The sequence below is a fragment of the Canis aureus genome, chromosome 18 (genome assembly GCF_053574225.1).
Source record: "Canis aureus isolate CA01 chromosome 18, VMU_Caureus_v.1.0, whole genome shotgun sequence".
NCBI classification, from domain to species: domain Eukaryota; kingdom Metazoa; phylum Chordata; class Mammalia; order Carnivora; family Canidae; genus Canis; species Canis aureus.
Window position 1 is genome coordinate 47193394 of NC_135628.1, and position 17811 is coordinate 47211204.

Sequence of the window (17811 nt, forward strand, 5' to 3'; positions counted from 1 at the left end):
GTAGGGCAGGTCTATTTTTAACTCTTTGAGGAACCTCCACACAGTTTTCCAGAGTGGCTGCACCAGTTCACATTCCCACCAACAGTGCAAGAGGGTTCCCTTTTCTCCGCATCCCCTCCAACATTTGTTGTTTCCGGTCTTGTTCATTTTCCCCATTCTCACTGGTGTGAGGTGGTATCTCATTGTGGTTTTGATTTGTATTTCCCTGATGGCAAGTGATGCGGAGCATTTTCTCATGTGCTTGTTGGCCATGTCTATGTCTTCCTCTGTGAGATTTCTCTTCATGTCTTTTGCCCATTTCATGATTGGATTGTTTGTTTCTTTGGTGTTGAGTTTAATAAGTTCTTTATAGGTCTTGGAAACTAGCCCTTTATCTGATACGTCATTTGCAAATATCTTCTCCCATTCTGTAGGTTGTCTTTGAGTTTTGTTGACTGTGTCCTTTGCTGTGCAAAAGCTTCTTATCTTGATGAAGTCCCAATAGTTCATTTTTGCTTTTGTTTCTTTTGCCTTCGTGGATGTATCTTGCAAGAAGTTACTGTGGCCGAGTTCAAAAAGGGTGTTGCCTGTGTTCTTCTCTAGGATTTTGATGGAATCTTGTCTCACATTTAGATCTTTCATCCATTTTGAGTTTATCTTTGTGTATGGTGAAAGAGAGTAGTCTAGTTTCATTCTTCTGCATGTGGATGTCCAATTTTCCCAGCACCATTGATTGAAGAGACAGACTGTCTTTCTTCCAGTGGATAGTCTTTCCTCCTTTATCGAATATTAGTTTACCATAAAGTTCAGGGTCCACTTCTGGGTTCTCTATTCTGTTCCATTGATCTATGTGTCTGTTTTTGTGCCAGTACCACACTGTCGTGATGACCACAGCTTTGTAGTAAAACCTGAAATCTGGCATTGTCATGCCCCCAGACATGGTTTTCTTTTTTAAAATTCCCCTGGCTATTAGGGGTCTTTTCTTTTTTTTTATTTTTTATTTATTTATTTATTTTATTTTATTTTTATTTATTTATGATAGTCACACACAGAGAGAGAGAGAGAGAGAGAGAGAGGCAGAGACACAGGCAGAGGGAAAGGAGGCTCCATGCACCGGGAGCCCGACGTGGGATTCGATCCCGGGTCTCCAGGATCGCGCCCTGGGCCAAAGGCAGGCGCTAAACCGCTGCGCCACCCAGGGATCCCTAGGGGTCTTTTCTGATTCCACACAAATCTTAAAATAATTTGTTCTAACTCTCTGAAGAAAGTCCATGGTATTTTGATAGGGATTGCATTAAACGTGTATATTGCCCTGGGTAACATTGACATTTTCACTATATTAATTCTGCCAATCCATGAGCATGGAATATTTTTCCATCTCTTTGTGTCTTCCTCAATTTCTTTCAGAAGTGTTCTATAGTTTTGAGGGTATAGATCCTTTACCTCTTTGGTTAGGTTTATTCCTAGGTATCTCAGGCTTTTGGGTGCAATTGTAAATGGGATTGACTCCTTAATTTCTCTTTCTTCAGTCTCATTGTTAGTGTATAGAAATGCCACTGATTTCTGGGCATTGATTTTGTATCCTGCCACACTGCCAATTTGCTGTATGAGTTCTAGCAATCTTGGGGTGGAGACTTTTGGGTTTTCTATGTAGAGTATCATGTCATCAGCAAAGAGGGAGAGTTTGACTTCTTCTTTGCCAATTTGAATGCCTTTAATGTCTTTTTGTTGTCTGATTGCTGAGGCTAGGACTTCCAGTACTATGTTGAATAGCAGTGGTGAGAGTGGACATCCCTGTCTTGTTCCTGATCTTAGGGGAAAGGCTCCCAGTGCTTTCCCACTGAGAATATTTGCTGTGGGCTTTTCGTAGATGGCTTTTAAGATGTTGAGGAATGTTCCCTCTATCCCTACACTCTGAAGAGTTTTGATCAGGAATGGATGCTGTATTTTGTCAAATGCTTTCTCTGCATCTAATGAGAGGATCATATGGTTCTTGGTTTTTCTCTTGCTGATATGATGAATCACATTGATTGTTTCACGAGTGTTGAACCAGCCTTGTGTCCCGGGGATAAATCCTACTTGGTCATGGTGAATAATTTTCTTAATGTACTGTTGGATCCTATTGGCTAGTATCTTGTTGAGAATTTTTGCATCCATGTTCATCAGGGATATTGGTCTGTAATTCTCCTTTTTGGCGGGGTCTTTGTCTGGTTTTGGAATTAAGGTGATGCTGGCCTCATAGAACGAATTTGGAAGTACTCCATCTCTTTCTATCTTTCCAAACAGCTTTAGTAGGATAGGTATGGTTTCTTCTTTAACCGTTTGATAGAATTCCCCTGGGAAGCCATCTGGCCCTGGACTCTTGTGTCTTGGGAGGTTTTTGATGACTGCTTCAATTTCCTCCCTGGTTACTGGCCTGTTCAGGTTTTCTATTTCTTCCTGTTCCAGTTTTGGCAGTTTGTGGCTTTCCAGGAATGCGTCCATTTCTTCTAGATTGCCTAATTTATTGGCGTATAGCTGTTCATAATATGTTTTTAAAATCATTTGTATTTCCTTGGTGTTGGTAGTGATCTCTCCTTTCTCATTTATGATTTTATTAATTTGAGTCTTCTCTCTCTTCTTTTTAATAAGGCTGGCTAATGGTTTATCTATCTTATTAATTCTTTCAAAGAACCAACTCCTGGTTTTGTTATCTGTTCCACAGTTCTTCTGGTCTCGATTTCATAGAGTTCTGCTTGAATCTTTATTAACTCTCTTCTTATGCTGGGTGTAGGATCTATTTGCTGTTTTTTCTCTAGCTCCTTTATGTGTAAGGTTAGCTTCTGTATTTGAGTTCTTTCCAGTTTTTGAATGGATGCTTGTATTGCGATGTATTTCCCCCTCAGGACTGCTTTTGCTGCATCCCAAAGATTTTGAATGGTTGTATCTTCATTCTCATTAGTTTCCATGAATCTTTTTAATTCTTCCTTAATTTCCTGGTTGACCCTTTCATCTTTTAGCAGGATGGTCCTTAACCTCCACGTGTTTGAGGTCCTTCCAAACTTCTTGTTGTGATTTAGTTCTAATTTCAAGGCATTATGGTCTGAGAATACACAGGGGACGATCCCAATCTTTTGGTATCGGTTGAGACCCAATTTGTGACCCAGTATGTGGTCTATTCTGGAGAAAGTTCCATGTGCGCTTGAGAAGAATGTGTATTCAGTTGAGTTTGGATGTAAAGTTCTGTAGATATCTGTGAAATCCATCTGGTCCAGTGTATCATTTAAAGCTCTCGTTTCTTTGGAGATGTTGTGCTTAGAAGACCTATCGAGGGTAGAAAGAACTAGATTGAAGTCACCAAGTATAAGTGTATTATTATCTAAGTATTTCTTCACTTTGGTTATTAATTGGTTTAAATATTTGGCAGCTCCCACATTCAGGGCATATATATTGAGGATTGTTAAGTCCTCTTGTTGAATAGATCCTTTAAGTATGAGATAGTGTCCCTCTTCATCTCTCACTACAGTCTTCGGGGTAAATTTTAGTTTATCTGATATAAGGATGGCTACCCCTGCTTTCTTTTGAGGACCATTCGAATGGTAAATGGTTCTCCAACCTTTTATTTTCAGGTTGTAGGTGTCCTTCTGTCTAAAATGAGTCTCTTGTAGACAGCAAATAGATGGGTCCTGCTTTTTTATCCAGTCTGAAACCCTGCGCCTTTTGATGGGGTCATTAAGCCCGTTCACATTCAGAGTTACTATTGAGAGATATGAGTTTAGTGTCATCATGATATCTATTCAGTCCTTGTTTTTGTGGACTGTTCCACTGAACTTCTTCTTAAAGGGGAATTTTAAGAGTCCCCCTTAAAATTTCTTGCAGAGCTGGTTTGGAGGTCACATATTCTTTCAGTTGCTGCCTGTCTTGGAAGCTCTTTATCTCTCCTTCCATTTTGAATGAGAGCCTTGCTGGATAAAGTATTCTTGGTTGCATGTTCTTCTCATTTAGGACCCTGAGTATATCCTGCCAGCCCTTTCTGGCCTGCCAGGTCTCTGTGGAGAGGTCTGCTGTTACCCTAATATTCCTCCCCATAAAAGTCAGGGCTTTTGTCTCTTGCTGCTTTAAGGATCTTCTCTTTATCTTTGGAATTTGCAAGCTTCACTATTAAATGTCGAGGTGTTGAACGGTTTTTACTGATTTTAGAGGGGAATCTCTCTATTTCCTGGATCTGAATGCCTGTTTCCCTTCCCAGATTAGGAAAGTTTTCAGCTAGGATTTGTTCAAATACATATTCTGGCCCTCTGTCTCTTTCGGCGCCCTCAGGAACCCCAATTAAACGTAGGTTTTTCTTTCTCAGGCCGTCGTTTATTTCCCTTAATCTGTCTTCATGGTCTTTTAATTGTCTGTCTCTTTTTTCCTCAGTTTCCCTCTTTGCTGTCAACTTGTCTTCTATGTCACTCACTCGTTCTTCCACCTCGTTAACCCTCCTCGTTAGGACTTCTATTTTGGATTGCATATCATTCAACTGATTTTTAATTTCTGCCTGATTGGATCTAAATTGTGCAGTCATGAAGTCTCTTGAGTCCTTTATGCTTTTTTCTAGAGCCACCAGTAGCTGTATAATAGTGCTTCTGAATTGGCTTTCTGACATTGAATTGTAATCCAGATTTTGTAACTCTGTGGGAGAGAGGCCTGTTTCTGATTCTTTCTTTGGAGGTGAGGTTTTCCTTCTAGTCATTTTGCTCAGTGCAGAGTGTCCAAAAACAAGTTGTATTGGGAAAAGGAGAAAAAGAGAGAGAGAGAAGGAAAGAAAAGAGAAAAAGAAAAAAGAAAAAAGGAAGAAAAAAAGGAAAAAAGAAGAAAAAGAGAAAGAAAAAGAAAAAGGTGGAAAAAAAAGGGTGGGGGAAGCAATCAGAAATCAAAAAGAAAAAAAAAGAAAAAGAAAACACGGGGTGTATCTTCTGATTCTGTATACTTTAAGTCTCTTGACTTCCCCTGGAACTTGTCCCTCTAGCTGGTCTTCTGGGGGAGGGGCCTGTTGTGCTGATTCTCAGGTGTTAGCACTTGGATGAGCTGCTCTGCCCCCCTGCCTGGTGCAGGGCTCAGTGGGGGTTATTTACCCCGTGAGGCCGTAAGAGGAACAACCCCAGTGGTTGCTGCAGCTCTGGACACCTGGATTCAGCTCCCGCAGGAACTACTCCGTCTGCAGGGCCTGGAGGCTCCGGGGCGGGGCCGCGGATCTGATCAGCTGGGGCAGGAGCGTCCTTGGGGTCCTGGGCCCTCCCGGCCTCTGCCTGTCCCGGGGGAGGCCAGATCCTGGGCTGTGTCCCGGCGCCCTGTGCCCGGCGCCTGCGCTGTTGGATTCGCGCTCCCGGGCCACGCAGCCCCCTCCGCGGAGCCGCAGCCCGAGCCCCCCGAGCTGCTCCTGGAACCGCGCAGCCCCCTCCGCACGGAGCCTCTTCCTCTGCCCGAGCCCCTCCGAGCTGCTCCCGGGGCCGCGCAGCCCCCTCCGCGGAGCCGCCGCCCAAGCCCCCCGAGCTGCTCCGGGTCCCGCCGTGCGCGCTGCAGCCCTTAGGGAGCTCGGCGCACTCCCCCGGGGCGCAGGTGTCTGTTAGTGTCCCCGGGAGCCCGAGGGCATCCCCGCCCTCCTGGGTCCTGCTCCACCTCCCCGCGAGCCCCTTTCCGCCCGGGAAGGTCGGTGCAGCTCCTGCGTCTCCGGGACGGGGCTCTCCTGTCCTGGGGACACTCGCCCCGGCCTCTGCCCAGCTCCTCGCGGGGCCCCTCCCCCTTGGAGGCCTTTTGTTTCTTTATTTTTCCCCGTCTTCCTACCTGATAGAAGCGCGAACTCTTCTCACTGTAGCATTCCAGCTGGTCTCTCTTTAAATCTCAGGCCGAATTCGTAGATTTTCAGGATAATTTGAAGGTTATCTAGGCAATCTGGTGGGGACAGGTGACTTGGGGACCCTACTCTTCCGCCATGTTGCCCCTCCTCCTTCTATGCCTAATAAATTTTAATCTTCTCAGGGCCCCTACTACAATCTCAGGATTAACAAAGAGAATTCCAGTGTCCAGCACTTCTTGCAGGCCTTTCTAACTGCTGATAAAAAAAAACCTCAGCAAGGAAAGAAGGAAAAAAATGTTCACTTTCCTTATAGTCACAAAAGTGCCCAGAGTATTCTGTACCTTACAGATGATCCAGTTAATGTAGTGAGAACTGTGAAGATTCTCAAAGGAATATATCTTACTCTTCTTCAGTATCCTTGTGTTTTTGTTTTTTGTTTTTTTTTTACAAAGGCATCTTGTAAGACACCAACTAACCTGGCTAAGAGTGTAGCCATGTTATATGAAAGTAAATCTTTGACCCTAAACTCAAGAAAATAGGCTAATTCTGATGGGTGGCCTTCAGTATTTATTTTTTGCTCTGGTAATATTTAGTTAAAATCTCCTTAGCAGCACTAAGAAAACTCTATCAATGACACTCTTCTATCATAAAAGTATTCTAAAACTGTAACTCAGATTCTAAAACTAAAAAGTTGGGAGTCTTTTCCTTTAAATTATTAGAAGTATAATAAATGTGATACATTTTAGCTTTCAAATGAAAATATCTCTTTGATAAAATAAAAACTGATTTTACAATTTTTTTAAGTTAAAAACACTGAAACAAACTACCAGTATCAACAGCAAAAGAAAAATTTAATTATCTTCTTACTCTTTTAATAATAGATAAGTAACTAGAAATCTCTATTGTTTGGCTCTTGATATTTTTCTCCCTGCTTACAGAACCAGAGTTTTGGAAGGTATTAATCTACTCAATGAGTGATACTCCATAGGACACTCTCAGTGAAATATTAGGAAAAAATAAGAAATAGTATGTGTACATAATTCTTTTCATCAAGATACAAATTCCTAGAAAATATTGAAGTTTTATGTTTATTAATAAAAGATTTTTTTACTTAAAGAAGTCATCTTTCATGTTTACTAGGTCTCAAAGGATCTCCTTGGAAATTACTTGTTAATCACAAAAGGAACCACAATAACTATACAGAGAAAAAAAAATACCTTAACCAAATGATTAAAATTAAATCTCTGTAATAAAAGGCCAACAGACTCCACAGACCTCTGGATATGATATCCACAACACTTATGCACACACCACTTATATTCCAAACACAAATGGATAAACTCATTCTAATCACAAGGAAAAGCAAACCAATTCGAACTGAGGGACATTCTATAAAATTACCAGCTTGCATTCTTTGGAAATACCAATCTCATACAAGACAAAGAGTGAGAAACTGTTCTAAGTTAAAGGTAAGTAAAGAAACAAACCACCAAATGCAAAACATGATTCTGGACTGGATCCTGTACCAGAAAAACAAAAGCTGTAATAGGAGACATTACTGGGCAATTAATGAAATTGAAATGAGTATGGATAAGATGAAAGTATTACCCTGATTTAAATTTCTTACACTGATAGATGTGATTATATAAGAGATTATATTTGTCCTGAGGAAAGACACAAATGAAGTATTATGGGGTAGAGAGTTGTGATGTATGCAGGAGGGAGAGAATTATGACCAAATGTGGCGAAGTGTTGAGAATTGGCAAAACTAAGAAACAGCCTATAGAAATTCTTTGCTCTATCCTTGCAACTTCTCTAAAATTCTGAAATTATTTCAAAACAAAAACTTTTAAAATTATCCTTTAAGATTAAATAAATATTAATGTGGGAAATTTTCACCATAAACAATTAATTGATAAAATCAAGTTTCACAAAATGGTATGATTTATACAAGGGCTTTAAATAGTGACAAATTATGGAGCTTATACCAGAGCGTAGATAATACATACCTTTCTTCAGTAAAAAACAAAACAAAAACAAAAACAAACAAACAAAACCCAAATCTGCTATGGAAAAAAGCTATACTGGATGGTGCTAAGTGATATTCTGGCACACATGGTAACAAACATTTCATCATCATTGTACTTTGAATGATACTGGTCTTATATAACATCTTTTGAATCAATCAATCAATCAATCATTCAGTCAATAACTAACTAAATACTTTTTAAATTATGTATATGCATTTGAAAGAATATACATCAAGTTATAGAAGTTAACTCTGGGTAGTACACAACTGAAGATAATTTTTATTTTCTTTCTATATTTTGTAAAATATCTGTAATGAGAATATGGATTACTTTTATAATGAGAAAAGGAAAAGTAAACTTTTAAAAAAGAATAAGGGAAAAAGAACTTAATAGCAAGAAACCAGACTTCTTGGAATTTGAATCCTATGTCAAAACATGACATTTTCTTATGTCTACATACTGCCAAGATTTTCCTAAAAGGATCTTACTTACAGCTGATCTTGAAGCTCCACAATTATATATTCTAATTGTTCCTTTTCCAATTTATGGGCCAGATCAGAATCTTCGATCCTCTGAAGTAGTATCTTATTCTGGGAGACAGATTCAGACAGCTGGTTCTCTCGAAGTCGTAAGAGTTCTTCAAGATAACCCTGAAAATACAGTATCAACAAGATAAAGCAACTGCAAAATTCTAATGTATATTTTGAAGATAAATACTGAGTAGGTTAAATGCTATTCTTTCCATATCATAATGAAATAATCTCAAAGTATTGCTGATGAAGTAGTAAAAAGATCATTTTAAATGAATATAAAAATTTAATGTGTATTTCCTATCCTTAAAGCCATTCCCTGATGTTCAGTAAGATATGTTTACTGGAGGTGGGTAAACTGGAAGTTTGCACCTTTTGAACCCCTTTACCCATTTTACTCATCTCTACCATGTTATAGATTCCTGGTGAACAGTTTCTTCTTTTTTTTTTCAAAGGCAATGTATTTCTTTAGTCTTAATAATGCTTTTGCTTTAAGGTCTATGTTGAATGATATTAATATAGAATTCTTTTGTTTCATATTTGACTGCTTTATCTTTATCCTCCTAATAAATGCTAAAATCCCAAACATATAACTGAAACCACATACAGAAGAACAAATGACTTATTTTTAATTTAATTGAAAAGTTTTTAGAGGGTGAGAGGGACAGAGAGAGACAGGGAGAGAGAGAATCTTAAGCAGGCTCATGCTCAACATGGAGCCCAACGTGGAGCTCAATTCCACAACCATGAGATCATGCACTCAAGCTGAAATCAAGAGTCAGATGCTTCACTGAGCCAACCAGGTGCCCCTAAATGGCTAATTTTTATATTAAAACATAAAATTAGAAGAAGATGAACAAACAAAAGCCTCTTTTAAGACCTTCCCTGATTTTTCATCAAGACAAGGACAATTCAAGAACAGAAAGGAAACAAGCAGTGGGTCAGCACTTACATTCAGCTAAGAGATCTTTTGGCAGTGACAGTCCAAAGACAGTAACAAGAATCAAATGAAATGAATTTTGGCAACTGATAAATACCTTCTGTTCCAGGGTTAGCTGATACTTTTGTTTAACTCTCTTACACTTGTTGAACCAACTATTCTCATCCATGATGAAAGGAGGCCCGACATTTTCTGGAGTGCTGCTTTCACTACCACTGCTTCCCAAAGTCCTCAGCTCTTCCTCATCACTGCTGATACTGTCAGAACTGGGAAGATTAAACATTTAAAAATAAAGTTAGTATGTTTTACTCCATTAAGAAATACTTCTCTATTTATTAAGCTACTGGTGAGCAAACTCCAAAATATTTAGCACTCCATATACAATTATAATAATGATATTATGAAGACTTTAGCTTCCTGAAAAAAATGACAATCTAGTATAGACTGCCAACTCCCTCTCACACAGTCAAGCCTTGAGATGTTACAGAAGTTCAAATGAGGCTTACAGACATAAGGAATTAACACAAGAACTGTGAGAATGTTCTGAGGAGAGAGAAAAGATTTCCAGATAAGTGAACCAGAAAACCTAGATGTTTTAGAAAGAAATTTCTGAGTTTTTTCTGTCTCAGGTAGAATCACTGCCTGTCCAGTATCCACTGCAGTGCAGACAAACAGCACTACCAGCCTAATGTCAGTGAGATATAATAGGTTAGTGTTTGAGGTCAGCTCAGCTTTAGCAAAGAGAAGACAATAAGAGGTTCAGAAAAACTAGTCACTTCTAAGCATTTTCCACTGGGGAAAGAAGAAGCAGAGGTAGAAGAGAGGAAGCACTGCTTACAATCCATATCTAAAATTCCTAATGCTATCCATACAGGAGGACAAAATAAGGTTAAGAGAAAAAAATAAGAAGAAAAAATTAAATGAAGAAGTGCAGTAAAACGGATGTCTGGTTTAGAAGAGGAAGTGTTATATTTAAAGAGAGAGAAAAATACATTTTGAAATATAAGCATGATATTGATATAAGCAAAAACAATACAAATATTCTGTAAAATCTTCAAAGTATTAAATAAAATCTCTAGCAAATGAAGAAGCAAAATATGAAAATATAGTATATTCAAAACAAAAAATAAGATGACAGAATAATCCCTAATACAAAATAAGTTACAAAAATCTTAAATGGGTTAAACTCAAGAGTAAAAGCCAAATTTTTAAGTTTAATTAAGACAAATAAGGACTGGAATGCCTGGGTGGCTCAATCAGGTAAGTGTCCAACTTATGATTTTCGCTCAGGTCATGATCTCATGTGTCATGGGATCAAGCCCCCATTGGGCTCTGTGCTCAACGTGAAGTCTGCTTGAGATTCTCCCTCTCCCTCTTTTCTCTGCCCCTCTCCCTGCTCACATGCAATTGCTCTCTAAAATAAATAAATAAACCTTAAAAAAAGACAAATAAGGACCAACAACAAGTTGCCTACAAAATACATATGAATACAGAACAATTAAAGAGATGGAAAGCACACCAAGAAAATATGACTCAAAACAAATCCAGGTCAGAAATCATAATTTCATAGGTTTACACAGATATAATGGTAGAAAATATCATAAGGATCAAAGAAAGATATATATTTCATTTTCTGTGATCTGTGTTTGCACTTGTTGGGCTCCAGAATCTAGGGACCAAGTATGTTGCAAATATGAATCAGAGACCTCTCCATAAGGAAAGACCCTATCTCCAAGGAGATGCTCTCAGTTAATGATCTAGAAAACAAATCAATAAACAAACACACACCAAAGGAAACTTGCCTGTCAAGAGCCATGGTTTTTAGTGATCTAGAAAAAATAAAGCAGTGGCTCATGATAAACAGCTCTGAAAAAACAGACAAACAGAACTTCTAAAAAAATTTATATTTGACATTAAAAATTAAATGGATGTACTAATAATCAGATACAACCGAAGAGGGAATTAATAAAACATATGAAGAAATTATAATTATTTATTAAAGATTTTCAAGATACTTAGAAAAAATAACTGCTATGCTAGAATAGCATATCCAGCAAAATTATCTTCCCAGAAATAGGGCAGTATAAGCGTACATATTCAGAAAAATAAAACCTGAGTGCTGTACCAATAAATTCTCCTAAAAGAACTTATAATGATCATATTCCAAGAAAAAGAAAATGATCCAAGAAGAAGCAGTGAGCAAAGAAAATTTGAAGCTTATAAGTAAACCTTAATATATATTGAGAGCATGAAACACTAACAATGATGCCTCCTTTGTGGAATTTTAAATACATCAATGAGAGACCTACAATTCTGGATAACATTAGCATATGTCAAGAATGATATGACTAGAGTTAAAATTATACAAAGTCCTCATTTATATGAATAGGTAGTAAAGATACTAACTTTAACTTTTAAAAATGCATATTAAAATCAATGGAGTATCAAAACAAGAAGAGAAGTATAGTATGTAACTCATACACTAGTAGAGAAATAAAATGGGAGGAGAGGAAAAAATCAATACAGAAAGAAAAGAAAGAGAAAAGGAGAAATAGAGAAAGGGTAGAAAAAGAAATGCCAAAAATGTAGAATAGAAAGCAAAGAGACAGAGGCATCTAGTGGCTTGGTCAATTAAGCATCTGACTCCTGATGCAGGCTCAGGTCATGATCTCAGGGTCATGGGATCAAGCCCTGCATTGGGTTCCAAGCTCAGCAGGGAGTCTGTTTGAGATGCTCTCTCTCCCTATTCCTCTGTCCCCACTCCTGCTCTCTCTCGCTCCAATAAATAAATAAATCTTAAAAAAAAAGAAGGCAAAGAGTACAACTGTAGACATCAATCCAAATGTATCAGTAAATGTCCTAATCACCTCAGTTTTTTTTTTTTAAGATTTTACTTATTTATTCATGAGAGACACACACAGAGAGGCAGAGACATAGGCAGAGAGGGAAGCATGCTCCTTTTGGGGTGCCCGTTGTGGGACTTGATCCCAGGACCCCGTGGTCATGACCACTGAGCCACCCAGATGCCCTCACTTCAGTTTAATGAGGACTGAGTGTTACATGCAACTGATGAATCACTAAATTCTACCCTTGAAACTAATAATATGCTATATGTTAACTAAATTGAATTTAAATTAAAAAAAAGAAGACAAAGTCTTTTAGACTAGATTTTTAAATTCCAGTTAAGTATATATTGATGAGCATTGACTAATATACGGAGCCGCTGAATCACTGTATTGTACACTTGAAAGTAACATAAAATGGTATGTTAACTACACTGGAAATACAAAATTCCAGTTAAGTACTATTTTTAAAAGATATACCTAAAAAAAGGACACGTTGAAAAGCATTCTATTTCATAAATTCCTGCTGTACATTTTTTCATATATTAACATATCTGAAATCAGGATACAACTTACAGTTGATGACATCTTACCTGCTGCCAAACCATTTTCTCATATATTAATGTCTCTGAACTGATATACAACAGAAGGCATGTCAGGTTAGATTAAATATGGTTAAAAAAGATTAAAATATAATATAAAATGCTAACCTAAAGAAAATTGGTAGGACTCTATAATAGACAAAATGGACTTTAAGAGACAAAAAATTACTACATATTTATAGCTACTACATATTGACAAAAAATTCATTATTTCAGGAATATCTAAGAATTCAAAACTTAGATGTATCTTTTTTAAGTTAGATTCAAAAACCAAAAAGCAATAATGTAAACTACCACCTAAAAAAAACTGAAAAATCAGATATGACAATGAAAGAAGTAATCAACTCAATTAAAGAGATGAAGCATAAGTAATAATAAAGGATACAGAGTAGCAGAACAGTCATAACAAGCACAGTCTAATGAATATACTACCCAATCATTAGAATACTGACCAATTCTAGGCCAAATTCAAGAAACTATTATTATATAGCCCTACAAATTTCAAGAAACTATCATTATATAGCCAATCACAACTGTAAAAAAGCCCTGAAAATATGTGAAAATTAAGAATTACATTTCAAATATTCTTTGGTCAAAAAATTATAATGGAAATTTTACTTAAAACAACTAGAATAAAAAACAATTTATCAAACTTCTATAAGTTTATAAAGCCAAAGTAAAGTAGTACTTGAAGGGATATTTGTAGCCTTAAATACTTATAAGAAAAGAAGTAAATTTAAGTACTAAGAAAAAAAAATCATAAAAATTCTCCATAAACTGGGTATAACAGATATATCTCAACATAATAAAGGCCATATCTGACCAACCCACAGCTAAAATACTCAATGGTAAAAAGCTGGAAACCTTACCTCTAAGATCAGAAGACAATGTCACTACCATTATTCAATCTAGAATTAGGAATCCTAACCAGAGCAATTAGTCAAGAAAAATAAATAGACATTTTAATTGGAAAGGAAGAAGTAAAACTGACAGTTTGAAGATGACAAGATATTACATATAGAAATCCTTAAAGACACCACCAATAAACTGTTAGAATAAACAAGCTTAGTCAAGATGCAGAATATAAAATCAATATACAAAACAAGCTGTGTTTCTACACACTAATGACAAACTATCAAAAAAATTAAGAAAACAATCCTATTTATAATTACATCAAAAAGAATAAAATACCTTAGAATAGATGTAAGAAAGTGAAAGCCCTGTACACTGAAAACTGTAAGACACCGATGAAAGAAACTAAGGCACAAATGAGCTTCAAGACATTCTCTGCTCATGAATTAGAAAAATTAAATTTGTTAAAATGATCATGCTACCTAAAGCGACCTACAATTCAATGCAATACCTATCAAAATTCAATGGCATTTTTCAGAGAACTAGAACGATCTTAAAATCTGCATAGAACAGCATACACCAAACAGCCAAAGTAATCCTGAGAAGGAATAGAGCTGGTGACGTTGCACTTACTGATTTCAAAATACATTACAAATCAACAGTAATCAAAACAGAATGGCACTGGCATAAATGCAGACCTACAAATGCTAGTGTCGATGTGGAGAAAAGGGAGCCCTTGTGCACAGTTGGTGGGACTGTAAATTTGATACAGCTACTATGGAAAACAGAATGGAGTTTCCTCCAAAAACTAAAAATAGAACTACTATATTGTCCAGAAATTCCAATTCTGGGAATATATCCAAAGAAAACAAAACACTAACTTGAAAAGATATCTACACCCTACATTCACAGCAGCATCATGTACCATAACTGAGACATGGAAACAACCTAAGGGTCCATTAGTAGATGAATGGATAGAGGAGATGTGGTACATGCATACAACAGAATATGAAAAATTCTGTCATTTGCAACAACAGGGATAGACCTTGAAGGTATTATGCTAAGTGAATAAAGCAGAGAAAGAGAAATACCATATGATTCCATTCATATAGTAGAATCTAAACACAAACACATGCACACACACATACACACCCCACACACAAACTAGTAGAAAAAGAGATCAGGCTTGGGGTTACTAGAGGCAGAGGGAAGAGAGAGGAGGAATTGGAGAAAGGGAAGGGGAATTAGAATAAGGTGGTCAAAAGGTTCAAACTTCCAGTCATAAGATAAATAAGTACTAGGGATGTAATATACAACATGATGACTGGAGCTAACACTGCTGTATGAGTATAGGAAGGTTTTTTTTTTTGTTTTTTGTTTTTTTTTGGCTTTGTCACACCTTTTATTTTTTTTATTTTTTTTTAATTTATTTTTTATTGGTGTTCAATTTACTAACATACAGAATAACCCCCAGTGCCCTCACCCATTCACTCCCACCCCCCGCCCTCCTCCCCTTCTACCACCCCTAGTTCGTTTCCCAGAGTTAGCAGTCTTTACGTTCTGTCTCCCTTTCTGATATTTCCCACACATTTCTTCTCCCTTCCCTTATATTCCCTTTCACTATTATTTATATTCCCCAAATGAATGAGAACATATAATGTTTGTCCTTCTCCGACTGACTTACTTCACTCAGCATAATACCCTCCAGTTCCATCCACGTTGAAGCAAATGGTGGGTATTTGTCATTTCTAATAGCTGAGTAATATTCCATTGTATACATAAACCACATCTTCTTTATCCATTCATCTTTCGTTGGACACCGAGGCTCCTTCCACAGTTCGGCTGTTGTGGACATTGCTGCTAGAAACATCGGGGTGCAGGTGTCCCGGTGTTTCATTGCATCTGTATCTTTGGGGTAAATCCCCAACAGTGCAATTGCTGGGTCATAGGGCAGGTATATTTTTAACTGTTTGAGGAACCTCCACACAGTTTTCCAGAGTGGCTGCACCAGTTCACATTCCCACCAACAGTGTATGAGGGTTCCCTTTTCTCCGCATCCTCTCCAACATTTGTTGTTTCCTGCCTTGTTCATTTTCCCCATTCTCACTGGTGTGAGGTGGTATCTCATTGTGGTTTTGATTTGTATTTCCCTGATGGCAAGTGATGCAGAGCATTTTCTCATATGCATGTTGGCCATGTCTATGTCTTCCTCTGTGAGATTTCTCTTCATGTCTCTTGCCCATTTCATGATTGGATTGTTTGTTTCTTTGGTGTTGAGTTTAATAAGTTCTTTATAGATCTTGGAAACTAGCCCTTTATCTGATATGTCATTTGCAAATAAATTCTCCCATTCTGTAGGTTGTCTTTGAGTTTTGTTGACTGTATCCTTTGCTGTGCAAAAGCTTCTTATCTTGATGAAGTCCCAATAGTTCATTTTTGCTTTTGTTTCTTTTGCCTTCGTGGATGTATCTTGCAAGAAGTTACTATGGCCGAGGTCAAAAAGGGTGTTGCCTGTGTTCTTCTCTAGGATTTTGATGGAATCTTGTCTCACATTTAGATCTTTCATCCATTTTGAGTTTATCTTTGTGTATGGTGAAAGAGAGTGGTCTAGTTTCATTCTTCTGCATGTGGATGTCCAATTTTCCCAGCACCATTGATTGAAGAGACAGACTATCTTTCTTCCAGTGGATAGTCTTTCCTCCTTTATCGAATATTAGTTTACCATAAAGTTCAGGGTCCACTTCTGGATTCTCTACTCTGTTCCATTGATCTATGTGTCTGTTTTTGTGCCAGTACCACACTGTCTTGATGACCACAGCTTTGTAGTAAAACCTGAAATCTGGCATTGTGATGCCCCCAGATATGGTTTTCTTTTTTAAAATTCCCCTGGCTATTAGGGGTCTTTTCTGATTCCACACAAATCTTAAAATAATTTGTTCTAACTCTCTGAAGAAAGTCCATGGTATTTTGATAGGGATTGCATTAAACGTGTATATTGCCCTGGGTAACATTGACATTTTCACAATATTAATTCTGCCAATCCATGAGCATGGAATATTTTTCCATCTCTTTGTGTCTTCCTCAATTTCTTTCAGAAGTGTTCTATAGTTTTGAGGATATAGATCATTTACATCTTTGGTTAGGTTTATTCCTAGGCATCTTATGCTTTTGGGTGCAATTGTAAATGGGATTGACTCCTTAATTTCTCTTTCTTCAGTCTCATTGTTAGTGTATAGAAATGCCACGGACTTCTGGGCATTGATTTTGTATCCTGCCACGCTACCGAATTGCTGTATGAGTTCTAGCAATCTTGGGGTGGAGACTTTTGGGTTTTCTATGTAGAGTATAATGTCATCGGCGAAGAGGCAGAGTTTGACTTCTTCTTTGCCAATTTGAATGCCTTTAATGTCTTTTTGTTGTCTGATTGCTGAGGCTAGGACTTCCAGTACTATGTTGAACAGCAGTGGTGAGAGTGGACATCCCTGTCTTGTTCCTGATCTTAGGGGAAAGGCTCCCAGTGCTTCCCCATTGAGAATGATATTTGCTGTGGGCTTTTCATAGATGGCTTTTAAGATGTCGAGGAATGTTCCCTCTATCCCTACACTCTGAAGAGTTTTGATCAGGAATGGATGCTGTATTTTGTCAAATGCTTTCTCTGCATCTAATGAGAGGATCATATGGTTCTTGGTTTTTCTCTTGCTGATATGATGAATCACATTGATTGTTTTACGGGTGTTGAACCAGCCTTGTGTCCCAGGGATAAATCCTACTTGGTCATGGTGAATAATTTTCTTAATGTACAGCTGGATCCTATTGGCCAGTATCTTGTTGAGAATTTTTGCATCCATGTTCATCAGGGATATTGGTCTGTAATTCTCCTTTTTGGTGGGGTCTTTGTCTGGCTTTGGAATTAAGGTGATGCTGGCTTCATAGTACGAATTTGGAAGTACTCCATCTCTTTCTATCTTTCCAAACAACTTTAGGAGAATAGGTATGGTTTCTTCTTTAAACGTTTGATAAAATTCCCCTGGGAAGCCATCTGGCCCTGGACTCTTGTGTCTTGGGAGGTTTTTGATGACTGCTTCAATTTCCTCCCTGGTTATTGGCCTGTTCAGGTTTTCTATTTCTTCCTGTTCCAGTTTTGGCAGTTTGTGGCTTTCCAGGAATGCGTCCATTTCTTCTAGATTGCCTAATTTATTGGCGTATAGCTGTTCATA

General features: G+C 37.7%; 1 protein-coding gene across 13 annotated transcripts in view; it reads right to left on the reverse strand.

Annotated features, from left to right (window-relative positions):
* The window catches only part of RUNDC3B (RUN domain containing 3B), a 147362-nt gene that overhangs the window by 42095 nt on the left and 87456 nt on the right, over window positions 1–17811 (reverse strand). For all 13 annotated transcript variants that reach the window (XR_013357034.1, XM_077857102.1, XM_077857113.1 and 10 more), the window contains 2 exons: window positions 9395–9563; window positions 8320–8477 (listed from right to left, as the gene is read on the reverse strand). Coding sequence is in view for 12 of the 13 variants with exons in the window: in XM_077857102.1 (XP_077713228.1) it covers window positions 8320–8477; window positions 9395–9563 (327 nt within the window). In the remaining variant the exon portion in view is untranslated. The remainder of the gene's footprint in view (window positions 1–8319; window positions 8478–9394; window positions 9564–17811) is intronic.